The sequence below is a fragment of the Armigeres subalbatus genome, chromosome 3 (assembly GCF_024139115.2).
Source record: "Armigeres subalbatus isolate Guangzhou_Male chromosome 3, GZ_Asu_2, whole genome shotgun sequence".
Taxonomy (NCBI): Eukaryota; Metazoa; Arthropoda; class Insecta; order Diptera; family Culicidae; genus Armigeres; species Armigeres subalbatus.
Window position 1 is genome coordinate 409,851,458 of NC_085141.1, and position 22,053 is coordinate 409,873,510.

The 22,053-nt window shown below is 40.4% G+C and overlaps 1 protein-coding gene across 2 annotated transcripts in view; it reads right to left on the bottom strand.

Annotated features, from left to right (window-relative positions):
• LOC134227158 (uncharacterized) overlaps positions 1 to 22,053 on the bottom strand; it is a 331,462-nt gene that overhangs the window by 50,966 nt on the left and 258,443 nt on the right. For both annotated transcript variants that reach the window (XM_062708461.1, XM_062708463.1), the window contains one exon: positions 5,648 to 5,871. In XM_062708461.1, the coding sequence (XP_062564445.1) occupies positions 5,648 to 5,871 (224 nt within the window). The remainder of the gene's footprint in view (positions 1 to 5,647; positions 5,872 to 22,053) is intronic.

Consider the following 22,053-nt stretch of genomic DNA (forward strand, 5'->3'; position numbering starts at 1 on the left):
TTTTCACCAGGATTTATTCTCCGGCGAAGCTTCCGATAAAACTGTTTTGTCATTTTATTCGCATGTAGATGTCCGTTGTAATTGATTTCATGCTGAATTCAAAGAATATCACTGAAACATTCGGATCACAGCAATTTTAAACTAAAAATATGAATTTCAATTTTTCCCTCGTCGATTTTTCTTCTAACAGCTTGTAAACAAGCTCTGTGAAGTGCCAAAATAAGTGAGGTTAAGTTAGAGTTTGCATTGGTCTATTATCTCATCAATCCATTAATTTGGATATACTTCAATCCGTTAGTTCACTGACGGCTTCATTTATTAATTATTTTATTCAACTCGTGATTTCGTTTATTCGTTAATTTGTATTTCTCAATCTGAAAAAAAACGATTTTTTTCTTTTTCAAAAATATTTTGTAATTTGTTTGGTGCTGTGGGGTTTGAGTAAGTTACCATCAGCGTGTGATTATATATTAACACCTCAGCATGTCAACCGGTGAGCAGCAAGCCATGACTCGGCCTTTTCTTGTCAAATCTCCGCGGTGTGCATATGCACCCACGGAAAGCTGTTGTCATCGCATTTCGCTCCGGCCATTTGGGGTCACACATTTTGGCGATCCTGCCAGGTTATTTTCTGGATCCGGACGCTGATTTCAAAAGGTGAGTTGAATTTAAGTGGTTAATGTGCGAAGAATAAAATATTTGATGGTCCAAAAAATTGTATTGCCACAAAACGCGTCTGGAAAATGGTTTGTGGATTGGAAAATCATGAAGCGCGTCTGAACAACCGCTGGACAATAGATTGTGGTTTGGAAAATCGAAAAGCGCGTCTGGAAGGTCGCTGGAAAAGGGTTTGTGGTTTTGGAACATCAAAAAGCATGTCTAGAAGATCGCTTGAAAATTGGTTGTGGTTTAGGAAATCACAAAGCGCGTCCGAAAAATGGTTTATGGTTTGGAAAATCATTAAGCGCGTCTGGAAGACCACTGGAAAATGGTTTGTGGTTTGGAATACCATTAGGCGCGTCTGATAGGCTACTGAAAAAAGGATTTGACGACATAGAGAATCCCAGGGGGGCCATGGAACCATTGCTATTGGATAAAATAAATTCAATTTGAAATTTATACACTTGGTGGCTTTAGAGTACATGAAACTACCAGTTATGCTAGTTCTAACGAAATCAGAGAAATATGTAGAACTATATTGTGCTACAAAGTGGATTGGAAGAGATAACGATAAAAATTGGACAATTTTTGAAAATAATTGTTTTTTTTTGGTTTTACGCCAAAACACAATTTTGTTTATTTAAGCTTCGTTGGGTTATGTAACAAAAGTTATTATGTCAACCAATAAATTTAAGTTTTCAAAGACACAAATCTAAAAAATAAAAATGAAATCAACAGGCAACAGAGAAAAGCACTTTTTCACCTTTACTCTGTTGCAGTGCGTACGAGAAATGGTTTTTACATGTGCTGATCACCTATCAGTTGACATTTGTGCCATCAAAAGCACGAGGCAAGGGCTAAGACGGCGATTCAAGTAGTAATTTTAGGACTCTGTCGTGAATGTCGCACCTTCCTTGCTGCTCCACCCCATTTGGAATTATTGTATTCATGTTATTGTAAAAAACGAGGATGTTTTGCTCAAATTTGAAGAAGATCTCATGATTATACTTGAATAGGCCTTTCCCTGCTCCGAAATAAAGAAAAAACAAATTATTCTTTAAGGCTCAAGACTCCGTAACTCTGTTTTGAAAATTGATGACGTTATTGCTTGTTAGTATTGGTGAGGCAACTTGTACGGAAAAGTGACGAAAATTTGAGGTGGGTGGAAATGGGGTGGTAAAAGCTTGTCAGCTGCTACATAATGTTGCCAGATGCAACAAAATGTTTATTTTTGAGCATTTATGAAATATTTATTATATGGAAATTTATTTTAAATTTCTTCGTACACCACTGGGCTTTCAACATACAGTGTTGGGGAAAGTACAGTAAAACACTTTGATTCTCCGAATATTTACATTTTATCCGGTAAAATTTCGTGCACTGAGCAGTCGAGCACACTGAGACATTTTCCCAAATAAATGTAAGACGAAATTAAGTCTTTTTTATTCTTCATCCGCAGACTGTTTGTTTGCTGCTGCGTGAGTCTCGTGCCATCCATCCACACTTTCTTGTGCGCAGTGCAACAGAATCGAGTTGAATTAGGCTGTGGCACACAGCCTTGAAAGAGTGCTAGCCACAGATACTGATTTATTAGTTCTAATCTGTAAAATGAGTAAGGAATAACGAAATGTATATTTGCCAAACAAAAAAAAACCGCTATACGTTGAGAAATTATTCTACGAAAACATTGATTGTGGGGGAAGAAAATAGTAAAAGTATGTGCTGTCGTCTGGTTGGTCGTGGCTGCTGTGGTGCCGTAGTTTTGTTTTTTTAGATTGCATGGTAGGATGAATGGTACGGTAAAATTAAATGTCAACCATTCTCCACCCTGCCAACAGAAGCTTGTATAATCTTTTCTCTTTTTCTGGTTGATTTGATTAATTCGACAAACCGCAGTAATTATTTGATCAAATAAATCTGGCAACGACGAAATGATGATTCTTTTCTTGTATATGCATAAAGCTGTTTGCGTGTCGACTAGCGTATTCGATGTATTGTTTTGATATTTCTAAGTTGCTTTGGAGAGATTTTGAGCGCACTATTTCACCTAATGCGGTAGTGAATTTGGGTGTTCCGAATTTTGCAACATTCACAATACGCCCGTCAAAGTTGTCTCTCACTTCAAATTTTTTAAAGCAGTTTTCGTTGGTTTTCCGACATGAAGTGAAGAAATTGGTGTTCAACATCAAAGACAAAAGTGAAAGTTAGGTAGTGAATTATGTTTAGTTGTGATAAAATCAAGAAAACGGCGAGAAAAGAACAAGTGAAAAACTGAGTGCATGTGTATGTGTGTGTCTCGATCGTTCGGAGTTGGTGTGTGTATAATTAGTATACGAAAATTTGTCCATGAAAAATGCAGTTTTAAGCGCTTTTCAGTCAATTAATTTATAATTAATTAGCTAGGTGAGTGAAAAATTCATATAAAAATACCATGAATATACGTTGACAGAGGTAAGTTGGTGAATAGCAGTTAAATATTGAATTTTGGCTAAAATTGCATTAGTATTAGTGTGAATGAGAACAAAATCATCTTCATCATCAAATTGATTACGGTTTATAGAGCCTTAACTGATTGAGGAAATCGGTGTCGGTGTAGATAGGGGTGGAGACGCTTGGTACATTGAAGTAGGTTTAGGCAAAGGCGTTTCACCTCGCGGCAAAATCGTGTGTGCAGTAAGTGTGCAATGAATAGAAACTGAAGATTAGCAGAGGGCCATATGAGAGAACAAGCATTGTTGAAATCGCTGTTATTTTGCCTAACGTCCACCCAGGAACGGCTTGGATAGTGATGTGGTGATCACTGTACCAAGACAGTTTCATAAACTTCATATTCGAAAGCTTCGTTGAAAATTCGTTCGAACATAACTTGGTTGTTCCAATGACAATCAAAAAATCAATCAAATTTCGCTGCAGATAAAATACTGACTCTACTACAGGCTTTTTAAAATGTGGACCCACCAAATAACAATGAGAAAAAAAAAACGCTTCAACCCCCGCCATCGAAAAGGCAAAAGGTAAAGGTTCATCGTGAACGCTTTCTCATACCACCCAACTACGTCTCCTAAATAGAACTACCCTTTCGTCTAATGCTCTGCATGGACGATTGCGTTCGCATTATGCTCCGTCCATTGTGCTGGGTCGTCCGCTTCGGATAAGCTTGGCTAACCCTTCTTCATGCTACGTCGTCCGTTCCTGCAGCTGGCGTTGATGGCTGATGAATGGATGAATCTTACTTCGCCAGAGAAGAAGACGGCAGCAAACGATTTAATCCTACGCTCCGGGAAATGGAGCACTTCAAGGAAGCAATCTCCGCCCACAGTAATTAAATTAATCCGACCGAACTGGCTGACTGGTTGGGTATATTGATTTCTCATTGCTGCTTGCTGCAGTGAGTAACTTTCGTAATATGTGACTGTGTATATACGAAAGATTCTCGTAAAGCAGGAAGTTCAAAAAGATGCTGAGCGCTGTTACCTAGTCCTTCAATAACTTGTCAGCAACAATGACAGCTGCGTAGTTGCTCCCGAAGCTGATATGAAGAAGTGACATCCCAAACTTTATGCCATTTGATTCGGCAAAACGACCAAAAAGCACCTTTTTAATTTCAATAAAAAGTAACATCCGTTTCCTCAATTGTTAGTTAAAATATTTTTTTTGATCTTTGGCTTTTTAAATGCTTTGTGTTTTCTCTAAGGTAAAAGAGAGACACCAATAATGTGAAATGTAAATCGAGCTACATTCATTACCTAGCGGCTTTGCTCATTGACCATCCTTGATCTTGCATATGCCAGCTAACTTTTCCCGACCACCCATTAAAAGCCGAAAGAAGTCTGTTGGAGCAGATTGGCCCTATAAGCTCGAGTGGCATCCGCTTAACGGAGTTCGTTTGATGATGTCGACCATTTTTTCTGTCTGCTGCTCTTCTTGCGAATGAAACGAACGGGAAGAAGTAAGATCCTCTAAAGTGGGTGTCGTTGTGAATGGGATTGCAAATACTTGAAAACTTCGAGGTGTTAGAGAATGGCTGAAAAATGAAACTATTTACGTGACGTTTTGCATTGTTATCAAATTGGATCATAATGAGGAGACATGAAGTGAGTTTAAATTTCTTGAACACGACTAGTAAACACTGAACTTGGTCAGAAATATATTATAATTTGTTATAAGAATAATTCTGTAGTCGTCAGAGGGTCCAGGCACGTCCAGGTATATGATTCTGAAACAAAATACGATTTATTTACACCAAAAACGATGACTCTGTCGTTTTGTGTAAATTGCAATAATCAGCAAGAATTTTAAGAAAATTATTCAAGTTGTTATTGTTAAGCTATGCTAACGTACGTATCACGAACCACTAGTCATCCAATGAAACAAAAAGAGAAGCTCAACATGGTAGTTCCATGATATCGGCTATCAATATGCTCTTATCCTTTTTGTACCTAATAGCAATCATCATTGTACAAAAACGTTCGTGATTAAAACATATGTAAATCATTGAAAGCGTATTTATGAAGATGGATACGATAACAATTAAACATCAAGGGGTTTGATGATGATTAATTCTAATTGGTGAAAGACACAAAAAATACGATAATCATACTTGGGCCCAACAAAACACACGAGTTAGACTTTATGAGTTATGACTCTCATAAATATGAGGCTAGACAGTTTTTGTTTGCTATAAATGTCAACGAAGCACATATGATTATTAGTGATTTTACTACACTCATGTTTAAATGCAATCTATTAAAAATAACTTCTACATAATGTTTGAAAGTTGTTTCTCGCTTTATCTGTGTATTTGTGCTGAGACAACATAAATTTGTGTTTCTGGAACTTTGGCTTTAATGCGTTCTTTAAGTTGATTAAAACAAAATCTAAACAATCTGTCAGTTTCAATTATAATAATTATGGTACAGTAAACGATCCAGATGATTGTTTTACGATCGAATTAAATACTCTTCGAATGATAGGTGGTCGAACTTACCTTATGTATACCGACAGCGTGTGCTCCATCATATACATATAAATGATCATTACAGTCTAATTGTAGCATATCGAAACGTAACATAAATCTCTGCAGTATCGAGTGTGTTTGAAATGTGATAACACAGTTTAGGTTTCTCTCGTTCTTCGAGGAGAGTGTAGCACCATCTATTTTCCTATACAGTTGTTGTAAAAAATGAGTTTTACAGATTGTATCCATGTGATCTGAAACGAGAGAAGGAAGAAGGCGAAAAATTGGATTAAAATTGTATTGCAACATTTCGTTTGGCGGGATTTTGTGGTCGCAGAACGTACAGGAATGGCTGCAGCGCATGTATTTGAAATATGAAACTAGCTGACCAAATGTCAACCAGTGGGTCATTAGTCTCCGTCCGATGGTAGTGAAAGAAAGCGGCACACGTGTGCTCATGAAATCCAATTAGTATTGGTCAGTTCTTTGTTTTAGGACTAATCATTTTTTTGATTGTATCATTGTACAATTTTCTATGAAAACAAAAAGACATTCCCCAAATAAATGCCTATTAATGTCTTTTCAATTTATTACCATACACTAGCTGTATTTATCATATCATGCGTTGCTGTGTACAAGATTTGAAAGCTTTTGTATTTTGCTGCTTTCTAATTGCGCTCTTCGAGGAAAAAAAGTGCCCTTTCAAACGCAAATGTGTGCCATCTTTTTGTCAACGAAGCAAATCTCACATGCCATAGTTCGGATTCAGTCGTTACCAATCAATGCAAATGGCAGAATGAAGCAAAACACCCTTTGCGGGCATGTGCTTTGAATTTAATATTTGATCGCTTTCACCAATCCCCGGGCTTCTGCTCCAGCGGGGTGAAGCTCTGCGTGTAGCAGATAGGATAAAAATCTGATTTTTTTTATTTCGGAGAAATGCTTGATATGGGTGACCACAGTTTTCGTTGCAGTTTTCTCTTTTGTTCGATATAGTATGTGGTAATGTCAAATGTGGTGTGATAGCGATGCCAAAATACAGACTTTCATATATGCGAATTGCTCTATTTTCCATTTAAATTTCATTTCTTTGTTTTTGAATGGATCCTTCTGGGAGATATGAGCTAAAGAGTCGAAACAGTTATCCTTTGTTTATAATATTCGTTTATTCCATTTAAAAATACCACAATCAAATCAGAGCCGTTGTATCGTGTACCTGGATAACTGCAGGTATCTTCATTCATCGTTATTATCCACCATGAAAATTATTAGAATCGAAAACTACAATGCCATATATTCGATACATTTGTACCTTTCGCTAGAATGGACCAAATTTCTGAAAACCATTCCCCAAAATAAACCATTTGCCAGAATGCACCATCCCAGAAAAAGTAGAACAGGATATTCCGATATTATTTGGTGGTTACAGAATAGTGAAGGAATTATGTAAAGAAGGTAATTTTGCCCAACGGAGATTTATCGTGATTTATTAATGAAGGGTTCTTCGGCATACTAAATTTTCATAAAAGGGATTATTTAACATATTAGGCAATTTTTGGAAAGACTATTATGGAATGATATGGGATGATATGGAAATGCTAATATCATCTTCCAAACTTAGACGTTCATGATAGAATCAGAGGCGAAAGTATAGAAGGATACGGCAGGCATGAAGAATGTTTTATAAAATTCGATTTGAAAGCAAGCGGAGTGCAATATTTGTGATATATATCGCACGACCATCCTTCTGTCATATTAGACACAAATCACGCACTTCTACACCAATGGACCAAAATTTCAAACTAAAAATTAGGATCCAATATCCAATCAAAGTAGCAGACTAATCATTTTTTTTACAAATGTGCTCTATCGCACCTATTTGAGTGAAAATGTATTGATGAATACGTAATTAAATACAGTTTTTAATGATCTTTTTGTGTGCACATTGTATTGCTTCGAAAATTTTAGTTTACATGAAATATTTGTACTTTAAAAACAGTGACATTGAAATGGTGTCGCGTTACGAAAATAGTCGTATAATTGATACTAGACAAAAGGTACAAACATTGGAAATATAATATTTCGGATTCTCTTAGTACTCGTCAAGAGCTTTCTCGTCGATATTTCATCTTAAGAACTAACAGAGATTTTCACAGTCAATATCGGTGAGATAATTTAAGAGTGTTGGTCACCGGTAGTCGAAAATATAATGAATAGCGTCAGGCAAAAAACTTCACCAAACCAATGCAAGAATAAGGGCCTATCGAAAAAGGTTAACAGAGAATTGCTGAGTGATAAATTGAAAAAAAAAATTCCTTTTTATGTTAATCGAGATGAACCAGCATTGGGCTGGTTCGTTAATAAAGACATATTATATCAGGCATCCTAATAAACTTCGCTTTGACCTGAATGAATATACATTAATAAGACAATTATTTTACACCAAGATATAAACACTACCCAAGTAACATTTTAAGATTTATCATGCTCTATAAGAGGTTTTCATGACCAGTTGCTAATAAAACTTATAACTCCACCAAAACCTCTTCATAACATCATTAAGATAGCCTTCTGGCCTAATGGACCAATCTAGAAGAAGTTATTAAAACCGCATTAAGAGTAGTAATAAAACTGCAATAAAACATTTTATTGAATTTGTTGATACTCTATAAGAGGTTGTCGTGACCATCATAAGAGTAACAATAAAATTGTTTCAATTTCATATTATGGATTATATTTGTTGTCATTCCATTGCCTTTGTTTTTATTTTCATTAGATAACAATGTCCCCTATGTAAAGCTGATGTGTGAAAATAATGTTTCTGATTTGATGTTGAAAATGTTGTATTATTCAAGTAGTTCATACAACAGAATGACATGCGCAACCAAATTTATCGTGAATATTGAGTTTGGAGAAGCTTAAAATCAACGCGCCTCGAAATTATCGAATAATCACATGAACACAGGAAATTAAATAATTTTACAAACTGCTCAAAATATTTCAATTTCAAATAGTTTGTGGTAAAGTAATCCTGCTTCTATCAAAAAACCACAGAAATAATTGAATTCCACTATTGAATAGTTTATTTGATCGTAATTGATGTATTTTTTTCAATCACGGCTATGACGGTGATCATTATTTCAACATGGCGACATTCCTTTTTATGAAAACAAAAATCTGGCGATAAATAGCTCAATGGCTTTTGTGATAACCTCAATAATTCTCCTTGGTTACTTCATGACCGTTTTAAACTTGCTATAAAACTTTGTCATGATTACACTTCCCCACAACAGATGGCCTTCGGTTCGACAACATGTAGCCTAGTGGCTGAGGCGGGAAGCACTTTTTCATCCTACGGGCAACGATGCCAATCTTTGGAAATAAAACCTCTCGGCGGATTTGCGGATCTGTATAAGAAATCCACGAATTCTAGTAATTTCCTGAAATTGGTGAATCTACGAATATATGGAATATAACCCATTCGTATTTTTGTATGATACAATGGCAAATTCTTTACCCAGGAGGACATGTGCTTGAGGAAAAATGCAAAAATTATTTCCTCCTTCACTTTTTTAGAAACCGGAAACTCGAAATCATCGTGAATTAAAATGATTCTTCATCGTATCAGCTTTTCATGAAAATCCGCAATCCAATTAAGTGCAGATATTTAACAGCATTTCATTATTATATGTCTCATTTCTCAAATCAATATCAAAACATAAGAGGAATGAGCATATGTAAATATCAATTATGCTCATAGAATATAATTGATATTTACATAAATCGAATTGTTTTTGACAAACCTTTATTGGTATTATTGGATAACACCAGAGTTTCTTAAGACCAGGGGATTTTTTACCTGTCCCTCTTTAGTTTTTTTTTTTAAATTTGGGAAATGAGAAGCATCTTAAGTTTATCAGAAACACACGTCACTCACACTATATTGGTAAAAATATGCTAAACTCATTATGCGTCTTATTACATGTTTCACGTATAAGTTATACAGCAACACTGCTTTCCAAATTCAACATGGCGAATGGATCGAGTTACGTTGAGTTGTTTTAAAGCAGTGACCCAAACTGGTTTTCTGACGCATTTGAAAGCAATAATAAAACTATTATTAAAACTTCAAAGCAAGCAAAATGTTTAGTTTTAAAACATGGTTTATAAGAGTTTTATGAATATCCCAAGAGTGATATAAAACCTTTGTTCGTTAGCATTGTTTATGACCAACATAAAACAATAGGCTTTAATTATTTCCACAATAAAACCTTTTTAAAATTCATATAAAACCCAACGGTCACAGAATTGTTACTTGGGTATTTTTAAAATTGAGTATTTATTTTCTGAGTAGTGTTGATGATAGAGTAAAGATTGAAAATGACGTTAAAAGTAGTGCACTCAGGGCATGACGCATACATTCTTTTGATAAACATTGGTTGAGACATGAGACGTATTCCAATCTTTTCGGAAATAAATAAAAAGTTGAAAACAGACAACGTTCCAGTAGAAACGTAGAATAAAAAACGACAGAAATATTCCTCTTCAACATTGCTGAGCTTCTTGGGCCATCATCACCTTTCAAAATGGTTAACGTAGAAAAAAGGCAATATAGAACTTTTCAGTGTAAAAAAAACTCACTTCTAGGGGGATCGATCGTCTGACCACGTACTTAAAAACCGATCCGGGTCATACTTGGGTGTGACTAATATAAAAATAGGAAAACCCATTACCATTTAATTTGTTTCAAAAACTGAATATGTGATACGAATGGAATTGGTTCAGTTCTATATTTGTGCCGGTTAGTCCCTCAAACTTTAATAACTGAAACTCCAGATCGTAGCCACCAACTCGAACTACAATCAACGATAGATAATGTGATAATATTCTGTGTCGAATATAACATATCGCATCGAAATCGGCTGAAATTACGTATTCTATCAACGATAAACACGTTTGCGTAACGCGACACCATTTGCAGGAGACTGTTTGTCGATCAGCGTAACGCGGCGGTGTTCATATCAATTCAGTTATTTTCATTATAATTTCCGTTTTTTCCTTTGATTTTAAATCACAGCCTCATTTCTGTTGATGTATACGAGAAATGCTTAGAATAAGTCGAGACTCCAAACCATATACCAGAGCTGAAAAACGCAATTGCATTTCAGAATGCGAAAAAGTGCAATTCAGCGATGGTGTCGCGTTACGAAATGCAGCGCGCTATATTTATCATATTCAAAGTGAAAAATCTCAAAATGAATATTCTCTCAGAAAGGAGATTTAGTGAGGATAATTTTATACCTGTTTAATCATATGTCCCCGAGGCAAATTTTCGAATGCAGACCTAATTTCTCGCTGAAAGTCGGCTCCGCATAGTGTCGCGTAACGCTGGAATGTGTCGTTAGAAATTTAGAGGCAGTACTCGTCGATATAAAACCTTTCCGCATGCGATCGCATATGAGCAAATCAGACCTAAGACGCTCGTAAATAATTATTAGGGGGAATGACGGCTTTGGCAGGTTTTGTTCTATTATTGGCAGGGGTTTTTTTTATGACTGATTAGGCTCAAATTTGGCCTAAGCATTCTTTGCATATCAAAGAATATTGTGGCCAAATTTCATAAAATTTGGTCGACAAAAACCCCCTGCCAATAATAGAACAAAACCTGCCAAAGCCGTCTTTCCCCCTAATTAAAATTAGAATTTATGGAAATTTTGAATAGGCAGATCACAACACGCATTCTCGCCTACTGTGCAGGACAACGTCTGCCGCGTCATCTAGTTCATGATCATAGCAACACTTACGCCAGACATATGATTTATCTTAATCAAGGAGTGTAATTGTCGCTGAAAAATTCTAAAAACAAGCAACAAAAGAGAATAGCGATAAGTCTTTGTCGTCATCTGTAGATGATAGAGACAATGTTGCGTTCCATTTTATCTGCTACAAACATAGAGAGGTAATTGTAGTGAACTTCTCAAAATGCGATAACTTGTATGTTTTAGAAGTAAAACACAAGTCAACAGATGGTTAAGTTTATGTCTAAACATTGATAACTGTAAACTTATTTAACCAAAAATCACGTCGAAATCCGACTATTGCCCTAAATGCGCGGCAGGCGACCATTGGCCTATTCGGTTGCAGTTTGGGACAAACACTTATTGCGAGTTGAATTTTTTCCTAACATTTTCAAGAGAGGACAATGTTGTTGTTATTGGCAATGTTGTTATTTTACATTCCCTGATTCCCATTCCCTGAATTTTCTTAGTGATTATCGATGGAAGAAGCAAAAATCCCGCCAGAGCACTCTTTAGGAAAGTATGATACTACGCACTACACGTCACGATTCATTGGCATGCAAACTCACGCAAATTCAATTTATTATTAATTTTGTCAAATGTCGCTTTCATTAATGACAAGTGATAAGCCTAGAATATAAAGCATTTAGAAAAACAAATATGTCTGAAGCATCTCGGAATCCAAAACAAAATTCACTCGCGTTTTCAAGGGCACATCACTCAATATGAAAGCATCGCACAACTGTCAGTTTTATTATTCCACGCATGCTGCGACGCAGCAAAGCTGAAATAATAAAATCATAAGTTGTCCGCATTGAGTAGACATTGACAGACTCGTAAAACCTCCGCATATGGTTCTGCTCCATTTTTTCCTGCGCCTCGCTAATCACTTGTTCTTCATATTCTTTCTTCTTCATGCGGTGGGTTCGTTTTTCGGCTGCTCTTGCTTCCTTGTACCGATCTCTAATCGATCGGGTACCCGACACCATCATCCGGCTTCTGGCAACGTTCTTCTCGTCTGTCAGTCTCTGACACTCCACATCGAACCAACCCATCCTGGGTCGCCTCTGTGCAGTGCCTACCACTTCTCGTGCTGTTTTGCTCACCGCTCCATGGATCGACTCCCATAGATCAATGATGTTATCACTAACGTTGATTGCACTTATCCGTTCGTCAAGCTTCTGGCGGTACTCAGCCGATACTCCTTCCGCTGACAATCGCTGGATATTGTAACGCGTCGTTCGCTGTGATATTTCGTTCGATACAGTTGACAACCGTGATCGAATTTTACTGACAACGAGGTAGTTATCAAAGTCAAAGTTCGGACCTCTGAATGTCCGCACATCGATAACATCCGAGAAATGGCGCCCATCCACCAGAACATGGTCTATCTGGTTGCAAGTTTCACCATTTGGGTGTCTCCAGGTATGCTTTCGGATGTTCTTTCGTGCAAAGTAGGTGCTACTGATGACCATCCCTCTGGCAGCAGCGAAATTTACTAGCCGTAGGCCGTTGTCATTAGTAGCGGAGTGAAGGCTCTCCCTACCAATTATGGGACGGAAAAAGTCCTCCCTACCGACCTGAGCGTTAGCGTCTCCGATAACAATTTTCACGTCATGCTTTGGGCACTCTCCATAAGCTTTATCAAGACATTCACGTCGACACGTCGTCGACACGTCGTCGGATTTATCGTTTGTCGGTGCGTAAACGTTGATTAGGCTGTAATTGAAGAATTTGCCCCGTATCCTCAACACACAGATTCGTTCGCTAATGGGTTTCCACCGCATCACTCGCTTCATATGCTTGCCCATCACTACGAAACCAACTCCATGCTCTGCTTTTCCGCTGCCGCTGTGATAGATCTTATAATACTTGAATGCAGTGTTGGTCGTGGGGTCCACGGCTCGGAATTCACGTTCTCCGAATCTAGGACATCGGACTTCTTGAATAGCGGCCACGTTCACTCCAACCTTCTGCTGTTCACGAGCCAGAAGGCTCACTCGTCCAGGTTCATTTAGGGTCCTGACATTCCAGGTACCGAGTTTCCAATCATAGTCCTTATTTCGTTTCCGGGTCGGTTTCCAAAAATAACGTTCTCTTTTTCTTCTATCTCCATTTTTCGTGGTATTTGAGAGGCTTCAGTAAGCTACCTTACCGGGGTCGCGTTACCTACATCGCGCTGGTGGGGCTGCCACCTTAGGTATAGCTGACACGATACAGCATTTCGTTGATCAGCCGCTGGGTACCAGGCAGACGCTGTTTGAGCCGCACCTTCTGGTGAACACGCTCGAGGTACGCTCGAGGCGTACCTTTTTCTAGCTGATGTCAGAAGGACAACAGTGCCCAGGCTGCACTACCAGCTAAGTACACAACCCTTAGCTGGCGGTCTTTTGTCATCGGACGACCCGTGGAAGCGTGAGATAGGAACTTGTGGGGGCCAGAGCTCTGTTGGGCGCTCCTTCCTTGATGTCAACGTTTGCATTTATTACATGATGATTCCTAATTTTGGCGCCCCCTTAAAGGCTGGCACCCTTGGCGGGGGTCAACCCGGCCAACCGCACGCTACGGCGCTAGCTGGGTATACCCCGTTAGGCATAAGTACGTTAGGCATAAGGACGATAGGCATAAGTACGTTAGGCATAATTGACGTTAGGCATAATGGACGTTACGCATTACGGACGATAGGAATAATGTACGTTAGGCATAATGGACGTTTGGCATAATTCTGCCTTCTTAATGTCATGGGCTGTTCTTTGGGTCATTTTATGCCCGGTTTCACCTTACCTAATCCATCAAGCGTTATAATGTTCCAAGATCTCATTCGTGACAAACGGTGAAGAGAGTTGTTAACCGATGGATCCACATTAACCATAATGAGGCTACAATTTCAAGTTTAGCTTACAAAAAGAGAAAAGCATTTTTTTTCAGACAGACGTTATTAAGGTCGCCCCATAAACAAAATATCAACACTCTTTTAGTTCCACGTATAGATACTGACAATTGCAAATCATTATTTCATAGGTTCTGAGAAATTGTCAGCTGTACGTTCCACAATATGCGATAGGTGGACTATATCATTCCGAAGCAAGCGATTCATGGTCATAATCTGATATGGCATTGGCAAGGCTTTGTCACCCAACATATTTCTACACAAACCTACGTTTGCCTGAAATATGCGCACACGTACATATAACACCAACCCGTTTTGCTCTGCACCAAATCCGTGGCCACCGAGTTGTAGAAATTTATAAATTGCCAAGATTAAAGGGATCAGGAAAATGGATTTGTTCTACGCCGGAATCTCAGCTTGTCGAACGACATGTGTAGGACCCGGAAGTACGCCGTTTCCCCGCGCAGAAATGGGCCTTATGCTGTGCTTTTCAAATGACGGTATCATTTATTATGGGCCGAGCCAGAGATAGCAAACCATGTGGAAAAGTGTATGTCCTCGGTTCAAGCTCTTTGGATCAAGAATTGATGCGACGCGATGCGGCTGCTCTTGCTTTTTATATCCTTCGCAGCCGATACACGCGTTCTCAGTGATCTGAAGCGTATTCTTTCATTCAGGGCAGATTGTTTTTTCTGTTGTCAAGTTCAAGCCTCAGATTTCTTTCAAATGGGAAATACTGAGCAGCACAGTCTTACGCTCATCCATCCGTGGCTGCAGGAGAGCAATGTGTCACCTCTGATGAATAAAATGTTTAAATTGATGGTTGGCTGAATTTGTGAAGCTATGAGAAAGGAGGGCATGCTCTTATGATTATTTTTAGTACAGATTGGAGATTACAAATCTGTCGATTATTGTTTGCAAGTAGTTGTTGTAGCAGGGCTATGATTCTATTATTTAGAGGGCCTCAATTATTTTAGAAAAAATAGGTTGGATCAGATTTCATGGGTTGGAAGTTTGATTACCCTCATCAATTTATTAATATAGTTATCATTCGATATTCGAATTCCTGAATGATACCTTGGCCTAGAAAATTCGAGATAATTACTGTGAGTCTGCAATGTTTCTAAAAAGTGAGAAAAAGTTTTACTTTGAAGAACATTAGATAATCTTAGAACTCATATGAAGTGAAGTGAAACTCATGTGACCTTTTTAACAAAAAAAAACACATATTCTTTTGATTTTTCGTCTGGTCGATTTGTTGCCGAGCTCCCGAAAAAATGAGCTTTGGTGGTTCATAAACACCCCCGTATCACAAGCGCAGTCGAAATGTGTCGACAAGCAGTCAGTAGTGGGTGGTGGTTCAATCCGACAATTGTTGCGAAAGCTTCTTCCAAGAATTGCTCGGATGCCAACTTACAATCTTACATCCTATGTTTATTCACATTTAACAACCCCCCACGCTCCGACTCTTGACTCGTCTTCAATGGAGGCGACCTGCGGGTGCGGCATAGCTGATTCCACTGAATTGGCGCTTGGTTGTTGCGTTGAGCACCGTTGTTGGTACGGCGGCGTTCGGTTCTGATCGAGGGCAGCAACCACTCCCAAAGTGTGGGGGGTTTCGGTTGACAATGGCAAAAGCAAGCAGGGGTGAATGGCCTAAGATGGATCAGCAGAGCAAAATGGTCCAGCGTAAAAAAAAACACTCACATCGTTGACTTTTCTGGTTAAATAATTTGAAAGCGCAGTAGTTCAATTGCATCTGACGTTTCAACCCTTGGTTTAGGAAAAAAATTATAATTTATTTTGCATTTTAATCGAACCATGATAGTTCCATAGTAAAATCTGGGATATCTAGTGCTAGTGTCGAGCTTCAGAAATCTGTCAGAGATCCGCTAAAACCCAGTGTACGAGATTATTGTGATTTGATATATTTTTATATTAGGGGAACATTAAATAAACTTGTGGGGGTGCCTTTTGCACATCTTTCGCCTCCCTCAGACGCCATGTAGCGATAATGTCAAGTCAAGGAATAGGTCACAAGTAGAGCATCAAGTTGTTGAACGACGTCTTACACAGCAGCCTGGCCGTGTCTTCCAACCGAACTCAGCGTGTGCGTGCGTGGGACTTTGGGACCAGCTTGTTGCGGTGGTGGTGTGCTCCAGGCAGTTGGGTAAAAGACCGCTATGAACATTGAACAATCTGATTACAACAATGTAGATACTTAGATTCCATGCAGCAAGAAGTATAGCCGCTGGATATGCTTGTTATGTATGCAACAAGATGCAAAATAAAATATTATCTGATGTGACGCACTGGGCGTTCAAAGAAGCTTCAGGTTCACAGTTTCATAAACAGGATGTATGCTTTATTATTAAAAACACGACCAAATATTATTCAAAATAGATGCTTCATGCATTTTTTTCTGCACATATTTTTTTTTTACATAAAAAGATAACTGGAATAAAAAGGCCTTGTCTGCTGTTTTTGAATATGTATTGTTAGCATACATAAGTGCAGGAGTCTAAACTTATATAAGCCCTCATGGGGTATAGTCGTTTTGAGTTTCATTGATAAATGAGTATATTAGAAGAGGGCATATCGTATCACATTTCTTAATTTTTTACTTTACTCTGTTTGCTTTAGAATAACTTACTTTAGTTTCTTCTTCTTTTTCTTCTTCTGTGGCCCTACAATCCAATTGGAATTTGGCCTGCTATGCAACTTAGTATTCTATTAGCTTTTTCTCAGTTCTTAATTGAAAACTTATTGAGTATGTATCTTGTGTGGCAAGTACAATGAAAACACTATGCCTTAAGAGTCGAGAATGTTTCCCACCCGAAAACATCCTAGACTGGACTGTGAAACGAATTCTCCGGATTGGAAATCCCACGTCTCATGTCCTTGGGTACGACCTGTTGGCTTCGTACCAGCCCAGGACAATGTTTGAATAGTGGCAGCAAGCCGGCCATAAGATCGTAGGGCCGTCGTGTTATTCTAACAAAGGAAGAACCCGAGCAGCACACATGTCACAAATGAGTAACAGTGACTTATATATGACTAAATCTGGTCATAATTAAGTTGCTGCAACCAAAAGTGACTGAATTGTGCTGCTAGGGAAGACGCTTCTGTAGACACTCCTTGAGGTACATCTCTCCGTGAACAGTCCCGGTAGTCACAAACAGCTTACTGCGTTCGGCACACGCATGAGCAGATCACTTGCCATATCATGTATTTTTTGGCAAACTTTGAAAGTTTCTGATTCTTCACTTCCTCCGAAACATCAAACTTATGCTGGGTGGTAAAGAACAGTAGCCCCGGAAGCTGTCAAAAGTCCGCTTTCAAGTAAGTCTCATTATCCATAATGAGGCAATGAGGCTTCGTCAGCATTTGGGTTTTTGGGCCCGTGACTTTCCCACCGTTGTTTGACGTTCGTCACAATTTGGAACTTTCAACGCTTTTTGCCTTTCTCGTACAACAAAGTTGTACCAAAAAGCTTTCATTTTAAAGCCGCCAGACATTCTAAATACTCACGCTCCTCTAATGTGGAGGTGTACTATACACATGTGGAAGTATTGGCTTGAGAAATGAATTGCGAGTGATTTGACTATGCGTCCAATTTGGGAATCTCGAGCTCGTTCAGTAGCCTCTAGGTTGCGAAGGCCGACGGAGGTCGGTGTATTCCGTGCCATGTGGAACAGGAGACATACGAATAAGAGAACATAGGAATGACGTAAAACGAAAAGACAACCGTACGGGATTAACACAACATACGCTGATTGATGGACACAACTTTAATTTTGACAAAACTAAAATAATTGAACGCATCGTATCATTCCATATCAAGCTGGCGGGAGAACACAACACAGTCAACCTCCAGCGAGAGTGTGGAATGTTCAACTCGGACTACAATGCATTAGTGGTTAAGCTACGAAATTTGACGAATGACGAAAGACGACGAAGAGAGACAAATAGACGACAAACACCACAACTGCAACCCCACTTGCCAGTGGTACGTGATCGCCCAGCAGACAACGAGGTGGAAATTGCTGCGGTGATCGAAATGTGAGTTGTGTTGGGAAAAAGCGTGTTGTGTTAAATGTGAAGTGTTGTTCTAAATAATGGTAATCGAATTTATGTTTATTTTTTGTTTAATTTTTCAATAAATAAGGCGTCTGAAGATGGTCGAGACAAGGTAGTAGACCGAAACGTCATGCAGAAAAACAAATACTACGCCAAATACTATCGAAAATACTACCGAAAAATATCAATAAATCAACCCCATTCCTTCGTAGCTTAGTTGGTTAAAGCACCAGTCTAGCGTACTGTAGGGTCATGGGCTCGAGTCCCATCGAAGGGAAAGTGGTTACCCCCGATACATTTTCCAAATCAACATCTTCCACATAACGTACATATTCACATATGAGTTTTCATAACATTGTAAATTAACGGCCAAGTCGGGTGGATTAATCCCCGTAAATAGGCAATTAACTTTGATTGAACTATCATTTCACTCCAAAATCGAACTTTTTATAGAAGGATTAGAGACTCATAGTGTTATATACCAATCGACTAAGCTTGACGAACTGAGAAAATGTCTGTCTGTCCGTGTATTTTTTTACAAGGAAGAATGCATTTACACACTAACCCAGCACACATGCATTGTAGTTGCCAAGCTACCACACGGAAGTGTACTGGAGTGTCGGACTCGACCGTACCTGTTATACCGACTAAACTCCCTTGGGCTCCGCCATCGTTTCCCCCAGGAAGTACCTCCCAGTACTATACTTCTGGGGGATCGCAGTACTTAACGTACTCGCTCCTTCTCACTCACACAGGCACTCGTCCCATGCGAGTCTAACTTTGGTGCTCGCTCTGTCACACCTTCTAGCTCTCCCTCCACGCTCTATCGCTCCCTGTGAGTCTGACTTGTGTGCTCACCCCTGTCTTACCATGTGAGTCTGACTTTTATGCTCACCCGTATCGTACCATGTGAGTCTGACTTGTATGCACATCCAACCACCTGGTTTGCGCTCAGGCACTCCACGCTTATACTCGTGCTAACGGTCTTTCGATCGGTGTGCGCTGACTCGTTCCACTCCAGTCATTCGACCCTAGCTCTGGCTCTGCCATCCCTTGTGGGACTTTTTCCTTAGGTTCCCACTTCTGGCATACCATGTGAGTCTGACTTTGATGCTCACCTCGCTCGTACCATGTCAGACTGGCTCACCTCAAACATGCCATGCGAGTCTGACTTTTGTGCTCACTTCTTACATACATGTGAGACTGACTTGGATGCTCACCCACACTCCTCCGCCACGCCGCGGGGTATCGGTAGCCGTAGGAATAGTAACCGGCATTCCTACCCAACACGGCGTGTGCAGACCATGCATACACCAATTCATTCACACTTCTGCCATGCTTCGGGGTGGCGCTGTATGCGCCATTTCCTCTGCATGGGCAGACCATTCGCTTATTTCTCCACATTCGGCGCTTTTCGCTCTAGCTAGTCAATCACAAGTTAGTCGCTTGTCGATTGCTGCTCGGCGCGCCAGATTCTCTGCAGGCTACAAGCTATCTGAGTGGTTGCAGTCGAGACTGCGTTCCACTTCTCCACCGTTTGACACATCCTCTGGATAAGGTTATCCGGAGTTGTGTCCCGCCACAGACTTCTAGCATTGCTCTTTTTTCGGCTTCGAAGCGAGGACGTACGAACAGTATGTGCTCTGCGGTTTCGTCAACACCTGAGCAGTCAGGGCATACGGGGACCTCCGCGTGCCCAAACCTGTGGAGGTACTGTCGGAAACAGCCATGGCCTGACAGGAATTGTGTCAGATGGAAGTGAACTTCCCCATGGGGTCTTTCCCACCCAGCTTGATATGTTAGGAATCAGCCGGTGAGTCCACCTACCTTTCAAGGAGTTATCCCACTCGCGTTGCCATCTAGCAACCTCTCTCACTCATTCAGTCCGCCACAATGCTGATCACGTATGCTGCGGTTCTACTTCGGGATGTGACTCCCCGTAGACCTCTAGGGTTACATCGTCGGCAAAGCCTACGTTCGTCACACCAGGAGGGAACTTTAGCATCAGTACCCCGTCGTACATCAGGTTCCATAGTACCGGGCCCAGGATTGACCCTTGCGGGACTCCTGCGGTAATAGGAACGCTTTTCTGACCGGCATCGGTCTCGTATAACAGCACACGGTTCTGGAAGTAACTTTCCTAGATCCGGTACAGTCCCACCGGCAGGCTAAGCCGGCGTAACGAGAGCGCGATGGCATCCCAGCTAGCGCTATTGAATGCGTTCTTCACGTCCAGTGTCACCAACGCACAATATCGAATTCCTCGCCTTTTCCTTTGGATCGCTACCTCTGCAGTCTTTAGCAGTGAGTTGATAGCGTCCACTGTGGACTTACCCTTCTGAAAACCAAACTGGTTGCTCGACAGGACATCCGTACCTTCCGCGTACGGGGTGAGCCTATTGAGGATGATCCTCTCTAGCAATTTACCCGTCGTATCGATCAGGCATATTGGTCTGTACGCTGATGGGTCGCCCGGAGGCTTCCCAGCCTTCGGCAGGAGTACCAACTTCTGCCTTTTCCATCTCTCAGGAAAGCGGCACTCGTCTAGGCATCTCTGCATAGCTAGCCTGAACATGTTCGGGTTCGCTATGATCGCTGCCTTGAGTGCGCTGTTTGGGACTCCATCAGGCCCTGGGGCTTTGTTCGTCGCCAGGGTACTAGCCACTGCGAGTAACTCTTCGTTCGTCACCGGAGCCACCATTTCGGCCACACTCCCAGCACCTTGCAGCGCAGGAGGCCAGGGACGGGAATAGTACTTCGATGATCCTCGCCAACCGGTCCGGTGACCGTTCGGAGGGTGTAGAGCCCCTTTTGGTCTTGACCATAACAATCCTGTAGGCGTCACTCCACGGATTCGCGTTGGCACCCTCACACAGGTTGTCGAAGCATGCTCTCTTGCTGCTCTTGATGACCTTGTTAAGAACCAATCTCGCAGCTCGGAACACTTCGCGGCGAGCCGTTATTTCCTCCTCGGTGCGGGCACGCTGCGTCCTACGTCTGGCCTTGAGGCAGGCTGTTCGTAGGGCAGCAATTTCGGCACTCTACCAGTATGCCGGGCGTCTGCCATTCCTTGGCAGGGCTTTCCTCGGCATAGAGTCCGTGTGTATGTGTGCCAATTTTTCACATAAGAATCCTTAACCGATTCTCTCGCAGCAAGTTGCAAGTTGAATTTCGTAACGATTGCACATTCCAAAAATTTCTAAAAATTTAAACAGTTATGATACAAAGTGAATAAGTCATAACATGCTATAAAATGCCTTGTAGAATCAACCCATGCAAGCTCTTCTGCTCGCTTTAGTACAAGACTTAAGTACAACAAATGCAACACAAGCTTTGATAGCATGCAAGTTACGTTCATAACGCCATAACGATTCTGCAGCGTTAAAGCATAATAAAAAAGCTCGAATAAAACGCACACGCTTTTCTTGTGAGACAACGAGAGGAAGACATACGGAAGGGATTAACAACAGACGTTAAAATGGACAACAAGAGGAATACTTTCATAATAAGGTCAATGCGTATCCTTGGGCTAGTCTACCGTCTTGTAGCCGCCCAATGTTAAGCCGCGGCGTCCGACTACGACGCGTGTTTTACACCGTCGAGAGTTTTGAGCGCAGGCATGCTGCAACGAGGTAGTGAGCATTGCGCGGCCGGTAATAAAGTAAATC